The sequence below is a fragment of the Aricia agestis genome, chromosome 4 (assembly GCF_905147365.1).
Source record: "Aricia agestis chromosome 4, ilAriAges1.1, whole genome shotgun sequence".
NCBI lineage: Eukaryota > Metazoa > Arthropoda > Insecta > Lepidoptera > Lycaenidae > Aricia > Aricia agestis.
The window spans coordinates 12,927,285-12,948,322 of record NC_056409.1 but is presented as its reverse complement, the minus strand read 5'-3'; the positions used below and the strand labels follow the sequence as shown (position 1 = coordinate 12,948,322).

The 21,038-nt window shown below is 38.0% G+C and overlaps 1 protein-coding gene and 1 long non-coding RNA gene across 3 annotated transcripts in view; one reads left to right on the top strand and one right to left on the bottom strand.

Annotated features, from left to right (window-relative positions):
* Positions 1-1,451: 1,451 nt before the first annotated feature.
* The window catches only part of LOC121725946 (spastin), a 35,014-nt gene continuing 15,427 nt past the window's right edge, over positions 1,452-21,038 (bottom strand). Inside the window, exons 5-11 of one of the 2 annotated variants that reach the window (XM_042113146.1) lie at positions 20,447-20,650; positions 19,411-19,525; positions 18,977-19,119; positions 4,572-4,762; positions 4,072-4,271; positions 2,567-2,745; positions 1,452-2,287 (exon numbers count right to left, since the gene is read on the bottom strand). In XM_042113146.1, coding sequence (XP_041969080.1) covers positions 2,582-2,745; positions 4,072-4,271; positions 4,572-4,762; positions 18,977-19,119; positions 19,411-19,525; positions 20,447-20,650 — 1,017 coding nt within the window. In that variant the 3' untranslated portion in view covers positions 1,452-2,287; positions 2,567-2,581. The remainder of the gene's footprint in view (positions 2,288-2,566; positions 2,746-4,071; positions 4,272-4,571; positions 4,763-18,976; positions 19,120-19,410; positions 19,526-20,446; positions 20,651-21,038) is intronic. The other variant, XM_042113147.1, reaches the window with a different exon arrangement.
* LOC121725948 lies at positions 12,234-14,414 on the top strand. Its single transcript, XR_006035464.1, has 4 exons — positions 12,234-12,363; positions 12,774-13,000; positions 13,125-13,284; positions 14,094-14,414. It is a non-coding gene; the product is annotated as an uncharacterized LOC121725948 (long non-coding RNA).

The following is a 21,038-nucleotide window of genomic DNA, read 5'->3' as shown; positions in this document are numbered from 1 at the left end:
AGACAAAAAAATTATTAGACATCATTTTTGTTTATAGAAATAGAATAAAATTATGACAATAGAGGACATCAGGCAATTTCCATACAATGTTGGTTTAAAAAAATAGCTGCGCGGCCAGACCTAGGATTATTTAAAAAGCAAGGCCATATTAAGAACTTAAAACATACTCGTATATGGACTTAACCCTGTAACTGCATTTTTTATATTAAGTATTATTTATTATTATTATGAGTTACCTACGTACGAAAATTGTATAACTGATAAAAAACGTATAGTAAGTGTTAAATAAATAGAATTAGTTTAAGGTGTAAATAACCTAGCTATTGGAAATATTCTTAGTTCCGGCCGCACATTTATTAATTTTTAGACCAGAATGCCTGATGTCCATTGTTTTCTTAGCGTGTGCGCCGGTGAAATTTTGTTTTACGAATTTTAACATTTCTAATCAAAAATTCACCTATAAAATATTATTTTAATACAAATGGAGAATTTTCAACTCTTAAAGTAAGAGCTTACTAAACAAACAACTTGTAATAATAACAAGGACCAAATAATTGTATTCAACAGAAAGCAAAATTCTATAATTAAAATGAAAAAGTAAATTACTCTATGTTATAAATACATAAAACTACAAATGCACTAATGTCTGTATTGTAAAAGATGACGTCATAATAATAATAGTACATAATTTTAGATGAGTTATCACATGTCTTATTATACTGCTTCATACGATATAGAAACATAAACAATACAGATTTGGTTCTTATTTTGAGCGGTCGTTTTGCTTTCTGCTAAATGGAAGCTACTACCCGTTACAAATGTCTTTATATCACTACACTACAATAAATTACATAGCTACAGAACGGCACAATACAAATACTTTCAAGTTAACAAAAAATCAACAAAATTACTAACACAATATAAATTAAAATCATCAGAAGACACGGCGACATAGTAATAATATGAAACAATTAATAGCAAAACAAAATGTGTTGTTTCTTCTGATGATAAATATGGCATAAGTTTTCGTACATCAATAAACAAATTTTAATATCAAATACATAATCGACCTATCTTAAACAATCCATCGACAATCTAAAAGGACCGATTTACAAATTATTATTATAGTATGCATGGATTTTTTAAAAATATTTCATAATTTTTGAAATAGCTTGTTAAAGTTCGTAATTATTGTTCGTTTCAAAATAATAATACTTATTATTATAATAAAGTATTTCATAGATTGTCGATGACATTTGGAAAATTTTGTCTCAGAAACGTTTAATAAAAAATTCAAAGTCGTTTACACGAGATTAATTAAAAACAATTTTAAATACATACTTACATAATTTAAAAATCGCTAAAATGTCATAGATAAATGCATAAAGTATTGATATTAGTTAATAGTTTATTACTTATTAGTTATTACATATTGCTGATGAAATTTAAAAATGCATAAAATTACAAAGTAAAAACAATAAATTTTATTAAACTACTACTAAAACTGCAATATATTCATACATACCATTAAAACATACACTAACTACGTATAAAAAGTTCAAACACATTTTGTACAACAAATATTTTGTATTCGGGATAAGTGTTTTAGCTCGTTTCGATAATATATTAAAATCATCGAGCAGAAATCGTGGAATTGTTTGATTCTTTTTCTTGGTAAAGTTTCGAGGAAATGGCCGTCAAATAATTGTCAATAAGTTCGAATCGTTACTTATTTTTAACAAATTCGAAAGGCCATCGGATTTCGAATCGTAATACTATAATCATAAGGATGATATTCAAACGGATTCATCTTGGACGGGTCGAAAACGTCACACGTTTCGAGAAGCGATGTGCAAGCGCCTTAGGTGTAAACATCGAAAGCTGAACCCTCGCCGAACGGGGCCAAGGGCAGGAGATCAACCAGTTACTGGTACGCGGCGAATACTCGGCTAAAGTTAACCTGATTACTTTGACTAGAACGGTTATAATTCGCTTATACATCGAAATCTTATATTACATAGGAAAATACTTTAAAATTTATGAAGTTAAGATTTTAAGTCCCAATAGATTACTTCAGTTGGTTCACTCGCTCCTCATAAGATATCATAAGAGTGAGAACGAGAGCTCGTCGAAAACATGTCAAGAAATAGTACATTTAAGATAGGTTTAGATTTGAGCGTTACAACAATATATGAGTTCAAAAAGTCACGTCCGCCTCGCTCCATCCCAAATTTCTTAACCATTATGACTCACCGTCCGTATTGTAATATTTTACCAAAACCAACACCTGAAACAGAACAGTACATGATATGAGAAACATAACCACATATTAAAGCAATTGTTATATTTTTCAGGAGAACATGACCTAAATAAGTGTCATAATATTCAAAAATGTCTATTTTTAAACGCTGTATATTTAACCATATAATGCTATCCTATTGTTCATTAATCATTATATTGAAGAAAGACAAGCGCACAGCGCAACGTTCTCTCGCTCACACGCCCGCCTAATATGGGGGACGCCTAAATACGTGTGTATTAGAGGTGTAAGGAGCATAACAAATACCTGTATACTTAATACTCAAACTCCTAGTTCGCCGTACTGCACCGACCACTTCTCGTACGCGACGAGACTGTGCGGCGACACGGACGGTCGGATCCGTTTCAACGCCTCTATGAAATCTTGGAACGTGATACTCCGCACCAACGATAAGTCCAAACATTTCACCTCCTCCGGATCTAGTTCTGTAAATAAAAGGCTTCTTAGAAAAAACTTCGTTAGAAAAGTACGTCACGGGAGTGTTTATGTATAAGAATTAAGATCATCTACACATAACTGAAAATCGTTTATCGCGCCTGAATAAGATCCACTGTTTTATTAATTCAATAGTGCCACCTATATTTTTTTTGAGGAAATGACAAGCGATGTAGGAAAATATGCGTAATGATCATACTATATTACAAAAAATAGTTAATAGATGCAGTTCTAACTTTATTGCGCAGTAATTTGTTTATCAGTTTACCGCGCTAAAAACCATCCTTTACAGTATTCCGTGCTCAAAGCTGGTCTTATTTCGTGAACGTGAGACGTCTTGCACATCTGTCAAATCCATACAAATTTAGAAATGCATCTACGCCACGGAGCTCATACTAAGAGGAGGTGTTGTAATCAAGTTTCCTTATGAAACGACGCGTGACAATTTGCGGGGTGAGGGGGTGTCAAGCTCCGCCCACTTCTCAATATTTCATCTATCGGCTAAAAGCAAAACAACTAGCTTAGGTCGATGTTGATGTTACCACGTAGTTCAACTATCTCACACAAGATGTCAGTTTGTCTTGAATATTATGGGACGTACTACTGCCCTGGATATTTTGTTACGATTCAAATAGTTATCATAGGTGACGACAGATGGCGGTTTAAAAGTAATATCACAATAAAAGCTATATAATTGTGTTTTAGCACGGTTTTAGCTATTTAAATGTGTTTAAGACTAAGTGTATAACGGTTTTAAGTATTCAAGTATGATTATTGTAATAAACTTATGCAAAATTATACGCATTTACGTCTGTATTATCTTTCAAAGGTTTGACCATCTAGTGTCAAGTAGTATAATTAACGCTGAAAGCTGAAATGTTCTAGAACTTTTATATTTAAATTACATTTAAAATTATTTCCAAATGAAATGTGATGGTATTTATATTATCAGAACGTCTGTCTGAGTGTTTTTGACATTGTAAAACACAATACTTCATCCTTTCCTTGTTAAAAATGCAGAAAACACTAATTTATTGGGAGTCTCGTTACGTGTGCACCTGACAAACGCTGAAAGTGTACTGACTTAAGCCCCGCCCACAATGATGACGTCAGGACCTAGTTGAAAATCACAATGCACAGTTGCTTAGGCCAGCTCCTCTTTGTATTAGCTCCGTGATCTACGCGTCGAGTTGCGGTCTGAAGTGACCCTTATTCATAAGTCATATTAGTGCCACAACCTTTCTGACAGATACTCCACACTCCATCTGTCAGATAAGTTGTGGATAGCAGTGAAACAGGCCCTGTCTACTACATACCCCGTATCGGTCCTAGCGCGGCGTCTCGACACAGCGCGGTGAGGTCGCTGCCGGAGTAGCCGTCGGTGAGTGCGGCGAGGCGGGCCAGCTCATCGTCGGCGAGCGCGCACGCTGCCGCCCCGCGCGCCAGCACGCGCCGCAGCAGCGCCGCCCGCGTACGCTCGTCCGGTAGCGCCACGTACACGCGCTTCGGGAACCGCCTGCGAATGTGGATTAAGTATAAGGAATTACTGTGTCAAAGATAATTGAAAAGAAATTCACTGGTGATTTATATTGGAGTACTGTAAATCCTCGTAGGAAATTGAATAAACCATTTCTTTATTTTATTTTCTTAAGGTGGCTTACCGATCCTCGCTGGAACGAGGTAAACGACGTGTCGCGAGGATCGGTAAGCCACATTAAGACTCGGATTAGATCATTGTCAAATTCCTCATTCCGAATTAGTAGCCTTGTAAATTCAAGCCTACAACGCCGTACAAATATCTTGGTCGGAAGCTAACCTGAGCGCGGCTTCGTCGAGCTCGTGCGGGCGGTTGGTGGCGGCCATGACGAGCAGGCGGTCGGCACCGGCGGCGGGCAGCCCGTCGAACTCCACAAGGAACTCCGTCTTCAGCCGCCGCGACGCCTCGTGCTCGCTGCTCGACCGCTCACACAGCAGCGAGTCCACCTCGTCCACGAATATTATCGACGGCTGCAACGATACATCGATATTCATCAAACAAAATTGTATCGTCACCATTTCACACAATTTTAGTAATTGTCAGCAATAAGTTCAGCTCGCATTCGGTCATCAATCATTCCGCGCGTACTCGTATCATTCTATCAGTCGATTAATAAACAACTTTAATATCAAAAACGTACTTTCTCTCGCTCTCTATCAAATCAATATCAAACTATCATTAAAAGACTGTGCGCACCGTACATTAATAAACAATAAAATAACAAAACTGAAAGTGTGACTAAAGAACTGTGGCCAGCAATTAGAAATTCGTCCATTATCTATAGCTCGGAACGCATGGTCTTTTTTAAATGCAAATGAAAATATTGTTATTTTGTTCACAAGTACGTATTAGCATGGCAATCTACTTCTGCGACTATCAGAGCTTCGCGACCAGACAATAACCAATTATTATTTTTAAGTTTGATATCTTTTTGGTGAAGAGTTAAAGATGTTCTTCGAAAGAAGCCGATATTACAACCTAAAGTGGAAATTTTGCATGATTTTTTTTATGAAATAAGGGGGCAAACGAGCAAACGGGTCACCTGATGGAAACCAACTTCCGTCGCCCATGGACACTCGCAGCATCAGAAGAGCTGCGCGTGCGTTGCCGGCCTTTTAAGAGGTAATAGGGTAATAAGGGAGGGTAGGGATGCGAAGGGAAGGAAATAGGGGAGGGTAGGGAAGGAAATAGGGTAGGGGATTGGGCCTCCGGTAAACTCACTCACTCGGCGAAACCCAGCGCAAGCGCTGTTTCACGCCGGTTTTCTGTGAGAACGTGGTATTTTTCCGGTCGAGCCGGCCCATTCGTGCCGAAGCATGGCTCTCCCACGTATAAACAATAATAAGTAAGTAAATTAAACATAAACAATACTAAGTGATAATACTTTAGGGTGTGGTATGTGTTCCCTGTAGAGTTCACTGTGAAAATAGCAGTGCTGAAAGACAAAATTTTGACAAGCACCCCAGCGCCATGAGTTTTCCCATACAAAAGTTTTTAAAAAAGTTGCTCTTTCAGCGCTGCTAGTTTCACAGTGAACTCCACCCTAGTAGCACACTCCGTTGGCCAACGATTGCCAACGGTTGGTAAACTGTCGGGGAATGGTGTGAGAAAATCCCAACAAAGGGCCTACAAAAAGCCAATCGTAAATTCCTACACTAAAATTCCGAACGAAGAGCCAACAATGGCCCAACATAAATTTTACGTTCCGCCGCCAACAGTAAAATGCCAACGAAGGCCCTACTGCGGCTTTTTGTTGTGTAGCCTACAGAACATCTATACAAATACTCAACATAGACCCAACATTGATTTTACGTTCTGCTGCCAACAGTGAAATTCAACAATCTGCCAACGAAGGCCCTTTAAGTGTTTTTGGTTGTGTAGCCTACAACACATATGTACAAATACCCAACATAGGCCCAACAAATATTTTGTTTTATTTTCCCAACAGTGATTGGTGATAACCTGCCAACGAAGGCCCTACAGTGGCTTTTGGTTGTGTAGTCTACAGAACATCTATACAAGTACTCAACATAGGCCCAACATTGATTTTACGTTCTGCTGCCAACAGTGAAATTCAACAATCTGCCAACGAAGGCCCTTTAAGTCTTTTTGGTTGTGTAGCCTACAATACATATGTACAAATACCCAACATAGGCCCAACATATTATTTTCCCAACAGTGATTGGTGATAACCTGCCAACGAAGGCCCTACTGTGGCTTTTGGTTGTGTAGCCTACAGGACATCTGTACAAATACCCAACATAGGCCCAACATATATTTTGTTATAGTTTTCCAACAGTGATTGGTGACAACCAGTCAACGAAGGCCCTACTGTGGCTTTCTGTTGTGTAGCCTACAACACATATGTACAAATACCCAACATAGGCCCAACATATATTTTGTTTTATTTTCCCAACTGTGATTGGTGATAACCTGCCAACGAAGGCCCTACTGTGGCTTTTGGTTGTCTAGCCTACAGGACATCTGTACAAATACCCAACATAGGCCCAACATATATTTTGTTATAGTTTTCCAACAGTGATTGGTGACAACAGGCCAACGAAGGCCCTACTGTGGCTTTTGGTTGTGTAGCCTACAGGACATCTGTACAAATACCCACCATAGGCCCAACATATATTTTATTTTATTTTCCCAACTGTGATTGGTGATAACCTGCCAACGAAGGCCCTACTGCGGCTTTTGGTTGTGTAGCCTACAGGACATCTGTACAAATACCCAACATAGGCCCAACATATATTTTGTTATAGTTTTCCAACAGTGATTGGTGACAACCAGTCAACGAAGGCCCTACTGTGGCTTTTGGTTGTGTAGCCTACAGGACATCTGTACAAATACCCAACATAGGCCCAACATATATTTTGTATTATTTTCCCAACAGTGATTGGTGATAACCTGCCAACGAAGGCCCTACTGTGGCTTTTGGTTGTGTAGCCTACAGGACATCTGTACAAATACCCAACATAGGCCCAACATATATTTTGTTATAGTTTTCCAACAGTGATTGGTGACAACCAGTCAACGAAGGCCCTACTGTGGCTTTCTGTTGTGTAGCCTACAACACATATGTACAAATACCCAACATAGGCCCAACATTGATTTTACGTTCTGCTGCCAACAGTGAAATTCAACAATCTGCCAACGAAGGCCCTTTAAGTGTTTTTGGTTGTGTAGCCTACAACACATATGTACAAATACCCAACATAGGCCCAACATATATTTTGTTTTATTTTCCCAACTGTGATTGGTGATAACCTGCCAACGAAGGCCCTACTGTGGCTTTTGGTTGTCTAGCCTACAGGACATCTGTACAAATACCCAACGTAGGCCCAACATATATTTTGTTATAGTTTTCCAACAGTGATTGGTGACAACCGGCCAACGAAGGCCCTACAGTGGCTTTTGGTTGTGTAGTCTACAGAACATCTATACAAGTACTCAACATAGGCCCAACATTGATTTTACGTTCTGCTGCCAACAGTGAAATTCAACAATCTGCCAACGAAGGCCCTTTAAGTGTTTTTGGTTGTGTAGCCTACAATACATATGTACAAATACCCAACATAGGCCCAACATATATTTTGTATTATTTTCCCAACAGTGATTGGTGATAACCTGCCAACGAAGGCCCTACTGTGGCTTTTGGTTGTGTAGCCTACAGGACATCTGTACAAATACCCAACGTAGGCCCAACATATATTTTGTTATAGTTTTCCAACAGTGATTGGTGACAACCGGCCAACGAAGGCCCTACTGTGGCTTTCTGTTGTGTAGCCTGCAACACATATGTACAAATACCCAACATAGGCCCAACATTGATTTTACGTTCTGCTGCCAACAGTGAAATTCAACAATCTGCCAACGAAGGCCCTTTAAGTGTTTTTGGTTGTGTAGCCTACAATACATATGTACAAATACCCAACATAGGCCCAACATATATTTTGTATTATTTTCCCAACAGTGATTGGTGATAACCTGCCAACGAAGGCCCTACAGTGGCTTTTGGTTGTGTAGTCTACAGAACATCTATACAAGTACTCAACATAGGCCCAACATTGATTTTACGTTCTGCTGCCAACAGTGAAATTCAACAATCTGCCAACGAAGGCCCTTTAAGTGTTTTTGGTTGTGTAGCCTACAATACATATGTACAAATACCCAACATAGGCCCAACATATATTTTGTATTATTTTCCCAACAGTGATTGGTGATAACCTGCCAACGAAGGCCCTACTGTGGCTTTTGGTTGTGTAGCCTACAGGACATCTGTACAAATACCCAACGTAGGCCCAACATATATTTTGTTATAGTTTTCCAACAGTGATTGGTGACAACCGGCCAACGAAGGCCCTACTGTGGCTTTCTGTTGTGTAGCCTACAACACATATGTACAAATACCCAACATAGGCCCAACATTGATTTTACGTTCTGCTGCCAACAGTGAAATTCAACAATCTGCCAACGAAGGCCCTTTAAGTGTTTTTGGTTGTGTAGCCTACAACACATATGTACAAATACCCAACATAGGCCCAACATATATTTTGTTTTATTTTCCCAACTGTGATTGGTGATAACCTGCCAACGAAGGCCCTACTGTGGCTTTTGGTTGTCTAGCCTACAGGACATCTGTACAAATACCCAACGTAGGCCCAACATATATTTTGTTATAGTTTTCCAACAGTGATTGGTGACAACCGGCCAACGAAGGCCCTACTGTGGCTTTCTGTTGTGTAGCCTACAACACATATGTACAAATACCCAACATAGGCCCAACATTGATTTTACGTTCTGCTGCCAACAGTGAAATTCAACAATCTGCCAACGAAGGCCCTTTAAGTGTTTTTGGTTGTGTAGCCTACAACACATATGTACAAATACCCAACATAGGCCCAACGAGATCGCATAATCTGTGGAAGCCACGCCCCCCAGTATCGCGTGGATTTCAAGAATCTCTGATAAAAAATCATGATTAATAAAAAAAAAATTTCTTACACAAGTTGTTATACTTATTAAGTTTTTAATAACATCTATTTAAGATTGTAATAAGTGAACAACTATTATTGGCCCTACTTCCTACTGTTAAGTATAGCTTATAATTGCCTAAAATGTATTATAGCTTACAAAATAATATTAGCTATACCTACAAGTGTCATTAGTGATATAAGAATGATGGCTGTTGTTGTTCCTAATAAAAATAAATAAATAAATTCTGCGATTCGGCCGCTTACACCATCAATATTATCACGGAATCGTGATTATATTGATGGTGTAATTCATGCCATTAAGGTTATGAAAGAATCTCCGTGAATAATTTTAGTCCCATTATAAAAAAAACAAAATGTCAAAATCAACATGTGCGGTTATATGGCACAAGCACATCTTTTCACTATGGAAGAGCGCTGTGAGCTGTCTGATGCGTTAGCTAGGGATGAGCAAATGGAAAAAATATATCGATATATATCGTATCGATACTTTTCAAATGTATCGATATATATTTTTTTAAAATATCGATATTCCGATATATCGATATTTTTTGCTTAAGCCTCGAGCCTCGAGAAGGTTATCTATATAGTACGGAAGCACAGACTAATTAGAAATACTCGTATTACGGAAGCCCTAGAACAAATTTTTTTGTGATTACTAACAAGCAAATTTTTTGTGAGTAGCTACATTTTGATAAGACAAACAACATTTTTATTTTCGAAAAATCTCGAAAGTGGTAGCTAACAGAGATAGAAAGTATTTCATACTTTGACTTGATGGTCCTAAAATATGGATTGTTTTATTTGTAAGACAAGGTTTTAGGGTTCTGTAATCAACAAAACTTGGTTGACTACTGTACCCTAAAACGGAACCCTGACCAGCAGATTTTTTGTATAATATTTGTAGGTTAATAGTTATATAAATTAAAAGTAACCTTGTCCTTGTCCTTGACCTAAAATAAAAATGTTGTTCATCTTAAATATCAAAATGTAGCTATTCACAAAAAATTAGCTTGTTAGTAATCACAAAAAAAATTGTTCTAGGGCTCCCTCACTAATACAAGCTGCAATTAAACCTTCCTGCCAAATTCTGATATATTTATTGATCCTTGTCAAAAATAAAAATACACGTATTTTTTCTTTTATAATCACTCAGTACTAAAATGTTGAGAAATGGCTTCCGAAAGTTATCCTAAAAAACACTACAACGGACACTACGGCCGGTATAAATAGTCAGTACTCAAGATGCATCTCGGTCTCAAGACACGGTTCAGGCTCTGTGATTGGTTGGCTGTCAAAATTTGGGCCAATCACAGAGCCGAACCGCGTCTTGAGACCGGGTCGCATCTTAAGTACTGACTATTTATACCGGCCTACGAGTCGCCCGCGCGTGACGTGCCCCCGCGCGCGCGCCTCGCCCCGCGTCACCCCCGATCACACCCACCGCCGCGAGTGAGCATTCTGCAACGATTTTAAATGGGATAAAATATGTCATTAACAAAAAAATAACACCCAATTTTTTTTGGTTAAATGGATTCTCCTAATGATACCTAAGCCCTGGAAAAAATTTGGCAGGAAGGTTTAATTGCACCCTGTATAGTTGGCAATCTCAAAAATTATATAATAAAAAATGAAAATTCGAAGCGAAATAATATCGTTTTTGATATCCGAAAATAAATATCGAAAATCGATATATAAAAGAATAAAAAATCGCCGATATAATATATCGATTATTTTCTGAAAAAATATCGATATTTTGATATATATATTTTTTTTACCCAAGCCTAGCGTTAGCATTCTTTCTATTTTGTGCTCGTAGTGTTTGGATGCAGAAAAGAAAATACCTGTAATTTCATGGTTTCAAGAGGATAAAAAACGGAATATCTATTCCTAAAGTAAGTAGAAAGTAATATTTTTAAGATTAGCTACGTTTACAGTGTGTATCAAACAAAGAGAGATTATTGTACTAGGAAAGAAAGTAGGTAGTGAAAGAGAGACGCTAAGGCGGGGGACGCCGAACCGCCATGTTCTTTAAAATTTTCTAACAAAATCGTGACAAAACCTCAAAAACTTATGTAAGGACCTAACTGAAATAAGTATTATACTTACGGGGTAGTCAATACAATAATATTATATAATATATCATATTAATCATTGTAATAGCCCGATTTACGTTCATTTCCCAAGATAGATAGGTACCTACTAGGTTAGGTAATTGGTTTACTCATTTCAGAAATGTATAGCGTCGTTGAATTTAGTGAGGATGACAGCGTCGCTATTGTGCGCTCGTCTTGGATTTCACCCACTAAGAAACATAGTGCTTGGCCTCCATTTAAAAATTCCGAAAAGATCAAGAAATGGCCTCCATTTAAAAATTCCGAAAAGATCAAGAAATGTCTTACGGGCACAATTTTAGATGATGACACGTGGAATGTTTTTGGAATTCGACGCATTTTTTATGTAACTGGTAAGTCAGTAATGTAATGATACTAGGTATGTAAGGGAGTTTTCTAAAGTCCCAAATACCTACCTTTGGATAAGTAAGCAGGCAAACAGACACAGTAGGTACCTAGCTCTGCTTCCATTTCTATTATAGATTTTCCATGAAATAAAATATGTTTTATTCGTATGATTTTAGATGACCTTCTCAGTGCTAGAAAGAAATGTAAAGAAGCCGAACTTAATTCCGAAGTAGAACTAGACATTAAGCTAAAAAGAAAACACAAAAAAACTACAAGATATCTGTCAGTATCCAGTGAAGAAGAAGATGATGGCCATTGAATGAATTTTCCAAAACCACCAAAAGGCAAGTATTTTTGTTGATATCTAGTATATCAGTGTTCAATAGAGGGAACATTAATTTCCCCTATTGTGCCCCATCTACATAATGAAGCACTGATTGGGAAAACTAGTTAAGTACATGTTTATTTGTTACAGAGCCCGGCAGAAAACAAATAGCGGAGGAGACTGAGGCAGAGATGGATAACACTTAACAACACCACATCAATTTCCAGGTGTACTTGTACGACAAACTTCAGATATTTCGACATCTTCTGTGGTTGCATCAAATGGTGAGCATTAATACATGAGGTCTCTCTTGTTGCTCGTGACTTCGGCCGCATAGTAACCCTTTTACATTAACACCATGGACACCAGTAAAAATAGCCTCTTTTTATCCCTGAGTGCCAAACTATCTCGATACCAAATTTCATCAAAATTGGTTCAGCTGTTCGCTTTCCCTACTTTATTTATTTATATATAATAATTTTATTTATAATATTAGTAGGGAAAGCGCCTTATTTTAGAGAGACCAGGAGCTCTAAAATATGGTATTAATAATTTTATAAAACATCTAACCCTACCTTAATCCCTAACCGCCATTAACTCGTTGGCATATTGTGTAGTTACAAATAGTCACATAGATAGATAGATATAAGCTTTATCAGTAGGTAATGTTAATCGATATTTTTCACAATTTTAGCTGTGATTGCTCGACACCTTGCCAAACTCGAGGAAGGCATCAAGGAACTGCAATTAAACCAAAAAGAAATATTGGAAAGACTACGCTCTGGAGCAACTGCGACGGCTGTAGCTGTTGGTTATCAAGCCCTGTCCCTGCCAGAAGGAGTCAATTTACCATGCACCCAGATCGAAGAGATTAAAAAGATTGATGTCTGGCTAACAGTGGACGAAAATTACATGCTACTTGTAAGCTTTTTAATTATTTTTATAATGACTGACTACACTAGGCAGTACCTATTACACTATTTATCTTTTGGCTGTCTGGAATGTATGTATGTGCAAGCACTATGTGCAAAATATTTTGTTGTAGGTTAACCACTTGAGCTATGTAGGCGGTAACAAAACATCAGCAATATTAAGGAGGATTCTTGAAAAACTGTTTTCAAACAAACTTGCGGAAATCTGTAATTGGTCAGGCAAAAATGGAAAACATAAGCTACAAGATCACCTTTTAATTAAAGTTGTTACTGGTAAGTAAGCCTCTTCTAAAAACGTAAGTAATATAACTACCTATATAAAGTTTAAATAACAGGTTACCTTTCTAACTCTGCTAACATATATGTATTAATTTTTTGGTTAAATATTGTATGTATAATTTTTTTATTTGAAGGACATTTGGTTTTGGTTGATTTGTAATGACTCATGACAATCTGTGAAAGAGTAACAGCTAAAAATAAGTATATTTTTTAGTTATTCTATTTATATGTATAACTACAAAAATATTTTAATTCTAACTATGATTATGATAATCACAAATAAAAATATTTGTTTTAATGAAAATTCTCCTGTGACTTATCTGGTTGCGGTTGGTCTGTTGTGTATGTAACCGTGTAATTTCTCTAATATAAATTTCTTGTATTTGCACCTGTGAGTCCACATCTGTACAACCCGCAATACCGTTTGTCTTTAATTTCAATTTCTTTTCTTTGCATCCTTGAATGCCATGACAGGTCTTATAAAAAATATTAAACAAAAGTTAACCAAATGAGAAGTGGACCAAATTTTTTTTGTAGTGGACCAAATGCGACTAAAGTCACATTTTGTAATGTTATCTAAACTTCGTTTTTTTTTAACATTAGAAAAGTTATACAAACTTTATTTGCTTTCCTTAAAAGAGGTATTCAATCGCGGTGACGTCGACAGTATTTGCAAAAAGCAAGGTTGTAGAGCTAACTTGTTTTTACAGTTAATTATTTAAGTTTGTAACTCTCTAATGTTAAATAAAATAGGGTATAGTAGGATAAAAGCGCGTCTAAAATCGATAAATTTGTTATTTTAGAAGCTCTCCGTCGGCACAAAGTCGCCGAAACGGCTACAGAAAACGAGATAAAGACCGTGGTTAGCAACTGGTTCCGCTTCTCCAAAGATAGAGATGGAGGTCGAGAAAGCAGACGCAGGACAATTGAGCCAACTTCTATCCAGCAATAATCAACGTTACACAGGGCTGTCAACTAGAAATAAGAAAAGACATTTAGCCTTAAAGATACAAGAAATATCTGTAGAGTTAAACGGGCTCAGTGGGGAAACTAGTCCACCTAATCAACCATATACTGTAGATGTCGGTAACAGTAATTTTACTCGTGAATCAAACTATACAAATAATATGCTTGGTGACAGTGACGGTCACTATCAATGTTAATTTGCCAAACAGTCCCCTTCTGTTTGACACAAATGACAGTGTTTTAAAATCATTTCTAGTTTCTTGGTCTAAACGGTACAATATTTCACACTCCGCACTCAATCATCTACTGGAAGGATTGCAAGTATACCATCCAAGTTTGCCAAAAGATGCTCGCGTTTTGTTACAGACACCAAGGAGTATTAATGTTGTCCAATGTGCAGGAGGCTCGTATGTGTATTTTGGGCTTGAAAATCAGTAAAAGAAAAGAGCTTCTGCTGGTTTATGTTCAAATTACTATCCTCTGATGCAAAGAAAACTGTCACAATTTGGAAGTACTTTTTACATAACTATAACTCTTAATGTTGATGGTTTACCAGTGCATTCCAGTAGCAGCAATTCATTTTGGCCTATTTTAAGCATTTTAGATCAGTCCATTGATAAAGAACCAATTATTGTAGGAATTTATTATGGCTCTTCAAAACCTAACGATGCCAATGATTATCTTAGACCTTTTGTCGATGAATGTCTCCATTTAGAAAAGCATGGGTTGGTTGTTAATGGACAACATTATAACTTCCGAGTGAGTTGCATAATAGCAGATGCACCAGCGCGATCTTTTTTGAAAAGTATTAAGTCATTCAATTCACTGTATGGGTGTGAGAAATGCGAGCAAGAAGGTACATATCTGGGGAGGACTGTTTGGTTATACACATCAGATATGCGCCTTAGAACTGATGCTGGATTTTCAAATCAATTGTATGGCGACGAGCACCAGCAATCAAAAAGTATACTATCTGAACTTGATGTAGGGTTAATAACCCAAGTACCTTTAGATTACATGCACTTGGTGTGTCTGGGGGTTGTAAAAAAACTGATAAGGTGTTGGTTAGAAAATGGACCAAAAAAATGCAGAATGCCTGCTTCGAAAATAGGCGAAATATCAGAACGTTTACGGGTGATACGGGATAAATATCCCACTGAATTTTCCAGACGTCCTAGACCTATCAATATGTTCAAATATTGGAAAGCTACGAAGTTCAGAGCTTTCATTTTGTATTTAGGCCCTGTTGTTTTACGTGGTGTGTTAAGCAAAACACTGTACGCGCATTTTCTTTTATTGCACTGTGCAATTTACATATTATGCACTGCAAATATTTGTAAACATGATGAATGGCGACAGTACGCCGGCGACTTGCTACATTGTTTTGTTCTATACATGTCAGATTTGTACAGCAACGAATTTCTTGTATATAACGTCCACAATCTGCTCCATTTGGCAGATGACGCATATAACTTTGGCCATCTTGATAACTTTTCGGCATTTCCCTTTGAGAATTTTATGTCTAAAATAAAGAACATGGTTCGTGGTCATAACATGCCATTAGAGCAGGTTGCTAAAAGAATGGGTGAGAATTGTAACTCTGAAAAAAAGAATATTACTAGTAATATTCTTTTTTTCAGAGTTAGTAATATTACTAGATAAGAAAAATACCTACATTACAATGATTACGTTATTGGTACCTCACAAAGAGAGAAAAATTCCTGTTTTGTTACTTCAAATGGTGATATTGTTATTGTTAAATCTATTGTGGAAACTGATGTAAGTTCCTATACTTTGAGGTGCAACTGCTTTGTAAACAAAACTGACTTTTACAAAGAACCCATTCATAGCAGCAAGTTGGGTATATATATGGTCAGTAATTGCGTACAAAGCGTGAATCTTAGTCCTTCTGATATAAGTAGAAAATGTTTACTACTGCCCAGTTTCAATAATGACGAACAATTCATCTGTTTCCCTTTCGTTAGCATGGTGTTGCACCACTAACTATACGGTTAGTGGTGCAACACCATGCAGCAAGAGATTGTAATGCATCAACATTACAATCTCTTGCTTACTTTCTGCTGTATCAGTTTGTTCATTTGTCTCCTGTCTGGCTAAAAAGGTATTATGCTAGGGTCACTTTCATTGACCAGTTGCAAATAAGAGATAATATTTTGTTTATGCCTGTCCTATCTTCAGTGCCTTTATATCTCTAGGCGTCAGAGGAAATTATTCCTTTGGCCACTATTTGTTTAGTATGTCTACTTGGTTTAATTGTAGTTTATGACTTCGAAGTTTTTATACTTAGGCATAATAATTCAAATAAATTACTGTAACCATTATATTTTTTGTTTTTTTTTTTAAATACATTTGTTTATGTGTGAGGCCAAGTTGTATTGTCAATCGACTATTAATTTAATTCGTAATGAAGCATTTTGTCAATTTATTTACTTTCTCTTTAATTGTATGTAGGACTAACGTAATGCTTATAATGTGGGGCCAACTTTATTTTCAGAACCATAGCCTCACTGCAGGTTAAAGGTTGGGTTACAATACAGAGCACAATACCGGACCACAGCATTTTGTATGGGATGACAGCAATGTCCGGTATTATGATCCAACCCTTAACCTGCAGTGGGAATATGGTTCTGAACATAAAGTTGGCCCCACATTATGAGCATTACGTTAGCCCTACATACAATTTCTTCGATAGGCCCTACGTCAATGAACAATGTTGGCCTTACACATATTAATTTTCAGTTGGCCCTTCGTTAAACCATATCTAGTAGGCCCTACGTGGGACTATGCAGAGTAAGCCCAACGTGGAACCATATCTAGTAGGCCCTACGTGGGACTATCCAGTAGGCCCAACGTGGAACCATATCTAGTAGGCCCTACGTGGGACTATCCAGTAGGCCCAACGTAGAACCATATCTAGTAGGCCCTACGTGGGACTATCCAGTAGGCCCAACGTAGAACCATATCTAGTAGGCCCAATGTAGAACCATATCTAGTAGGCCCAACGTAGAACCATATCTAGTAGGCCCAACGTAGAACCATATCTAGTAGGCCCAACGTAGAACCATATCTAGTAGGCCCAACGTAGAACCATATCTAGTAGGCCCTACGTGGGACTATCCAGTAGGCCCAACGTAGAACCATATATAGTAGGCCCTACGTGGGACTGTCCAGTAGGCCCAACGTAGAACCATATCTAGTAGGCCCAACGAACCATATTATCTAGTAGGCCCTACGTGGGACTATCCAGTAGGCCCTACGTTAACCTAACAATGTTGGTCCTACACAAGTAAGCATGAAATATACCAACCGTAGGCCTTTTGACGGCCTTTATGTTGGCCCATTGTTGGCCAGCATCGTTGGCTGCTTTGCAATCAGGTGTGCCAAATCTAACTGTTGGCCAACCATGCGGCAGGCCCAACAAACTACCTTCATAAAATGCTACGTAGGCCCAACAAAAGAAAACAATGATGGGCCAACCATTAGGCCATCGTTGGCCGCCATCGTTGGCTGCTTTGCAATCAGGTGTGCCAAATCTAACTGTTGGCCAACCGAGCCAATAACCGAGGCCCAACCATGGACCAATGTAAATGTGCTATTAGGGCATACAGGGAACTCATCATACTCTAAAGTCTAAAGGATTAATTATCACTTAGTTTTGTTACACCTTGTATAATGTATATTGTTACGGTACATGGTATACGGACACGTGGTGCGCAAGTACATACTCGAACCTTCTAGAAAGGTCTAATGTTTGTTTACGTGTTTACCCTTTATTTGTTAGCGTGTTTGAATTTAGACCTTATGACTGAGTCCATAAGGTCTAAATTAAATTCAACTTACTGCACTTATCGCAAGGACGGCAGTTTTATTGTGGTACATGCCCGAGCCTCCTAGAAATTTCCCACGGTTGTTTACTTGTTTACGTGAATCGGGAAATTTCTGGAATTCGTCTCGCCATATAAAAAGAGCCGCAGGCAGGCCCGGCAAGTTAGTTCAATCTGAGCGATCTTCAAGGCGATTTCGGAGTGATCAATAGTGAGTGAACCAGTGAAACCTACGACTTGGCTACGACCTAGGACAGTGATAGTGCTTAGTGATTGGACCTAGTGATTAGTGTTTGGACTTAGTGCTAAGTGTTGTGACCTAGTGTTTAGTGCAGTGTTAATAAAGTCTTCGAGAAAGTCACCAGGTCTTTCTCTCCAAATCCTCGAACCCTAGCACGCAACAATATGTTGTTCGAAAGAGGCAGATATTACAGCCGGAAGAAAATATACATTTTAACTGAATACAATAATAAGGGTGGGTTGCACCAGAGGCGTAGTTATAGTTAAGGTTAAGGTTATATATAGTATATAATATTAAGGTCAAATATGGCGTCCATTATGGACTTATACTAGGGATTTGAGTTTTGACAGTCCATTTGACATTTTATTACTTATGGTTGTACAATTTGTACATTCTTATAGGGAGAGTAAAACACAGAATAATGTTATATCACTCAACACCACCACTCGGGCTCGTAGCTGATAGAAGAAGTGATCGTCAGACCGAAGTCGAGCGACCACTACCACTCTCCCTACTACCTACCCAAGTAGGCGGGGCATGTCTTTATTCATCAATACACTACAATGGTTAAAGTTAAAGTTATAGTTAGTTGGTGCAACCCACCCTAAGTAAATTAAATATGTATAAGCCTCACCTGTAATTCTCTAGCGACTTGAAACAGCGCTCGCACCATCTTCTCCCCGTCGCCGACGTACTTGCTGGTGAGCGTCGCCGCCGATATCGAGAAGAACGTCGCCGAACACTCCGCCGCCGCGCACCGCGCCAGCAGCGTCTTGCCTATAACACAGATAAACACACTAATATTATAAGTATACTAATAAGTATGTACTAAACCGCTGGGCACAGCTAGTGCAAATATTTTAGCAGTGCCATGGCACATGCGATGTTTTATGTAAAATTACAGGCATTTCCGATTTCGAGTTTTGCCGTCGATATTATCCAATGCAACTTGAATAAAACCCTTCGTAGAAGAGATTTCTTGCTACATCTAAAAATCAAAGACAAATGCCTTAAGCGAATAAGCAGTAATTAAAACTTTAACAGGTTTTTATTTTCGTACATACTGACCATTTCCTGGTGGTCCAAACAGTAGGAGACCCCGAGCTGGTGACCTCAGGCCGGTGAACAGTTCTGGCCTTAGAGAGGGAAGCACCACCATCTCCTGTAACGCTTGTTTTGCTGACTGGAAAGAAAATTAAAAAAAAAGTTGTAAACGTGCATCGTTTTGAAAAAAATGTAAACGACATAAAGGAGGCATAGTTTTTTTAATATATCCTATAATCCTACTATTAGGATACTCCTATAATATTGCTGATGGTTGAAAATTTACATAATCCTTGTAAAACAGTCGCATGGTCGTTTAAACTTGACATTTGAACCTTCCTTGCCCTTTTCAGAAGTTAATATAAAAGTGTCAATGTAACTGTTATATTTTAACGTATTTGATTACAATTAATTGACTCCCGCCGTGATTGTGTGACCATATGGTCAGTTTGCGTGTTATGTGCTCATTAAGATAAAGATCATAATAAATTAAGGCAACGTTTTGGTATTTTATTGTTTACACATTTATCCCAATGTGAAACGTTCAAATATGGTGATATTACACGAACTTTTGCTTTACTTGTTATGGCAAGGTCTTAGAAGCAGGCTACGATGTGAAATATCCTTTAAGATACTTACCTTACTAACATACATATTTACATTGTGTAAGTATATGACGTTACAGTTTTACAAGTTCTTGTATAATAGAAAATTACTCAAGACAGATCTTTTTACTGAAAATCTACTAGTAGTACGTGAGTTCAAATAGTAAGCTAGATTTCCATAGATTTCAGCCCTGTAGTTTCTTGATAAAAGAACACATTATGTAAACTCTATACCGTACCAATTACCACGATATAGTTGAACAATGCTTTGTTCTTGTCTGATACTATAGAAAAGTGACTTAACAGATATACTACTTTGTTAGCAAAAAGCTCACCACTTTTCAATTAGCTAGCTTGATTTCCATGGTTTTTAGACAAGTGCTGTTGCGACGAAGCATATATGATCTTAGATAAGAGATTAGTGATTACATAACATAATTAACAAAGCATCTCACCTCCTGTCCCGCAATATCGTCCCAGTGCACCTTGGGCCCGCCCTCGACGATCTCGTCCAATATAAGCTGGACCAGCTTGGGGTCGACGCCGCGTACCGAGAGCGTAGGCTGCGGGGTCCTGCTGCGGGTGGGCGTGCCGCGCTGCGAGCCCCCGCCCACCGCGCGCCGCACCGGCGAACCGTTCACCGGTACCTGATACGCGTTCTGATTGTAGGGCGATAATGATGATGTTAGTTGGGATAAATGATGAGTATGAATTATGATGCACGTGACGATTACAATATAAATATACAGTAGAGCATTTTCATACTATATCGGCTGAATTGGGTATACACGCACACATAAGAGTGACTTCATGCCAGACTATAATCTCTCATAAATTTATGTAGCAAAACTATGAAGTAATGTCGCATTGTAAAGCTTGTCCCTGTTTTAAGAAAGGACACGGCTTAGTTGCTCTACTGTATAGTATTTACATTGTACTCATACAGAAGCGTTACAAAGGTCACACATAATTTAGCGTTAAATTCGCACTCTGCAATAGATAGGAGTCGTTTTATAACGTTTTAGTCCATGTGAACGTATACAGAAT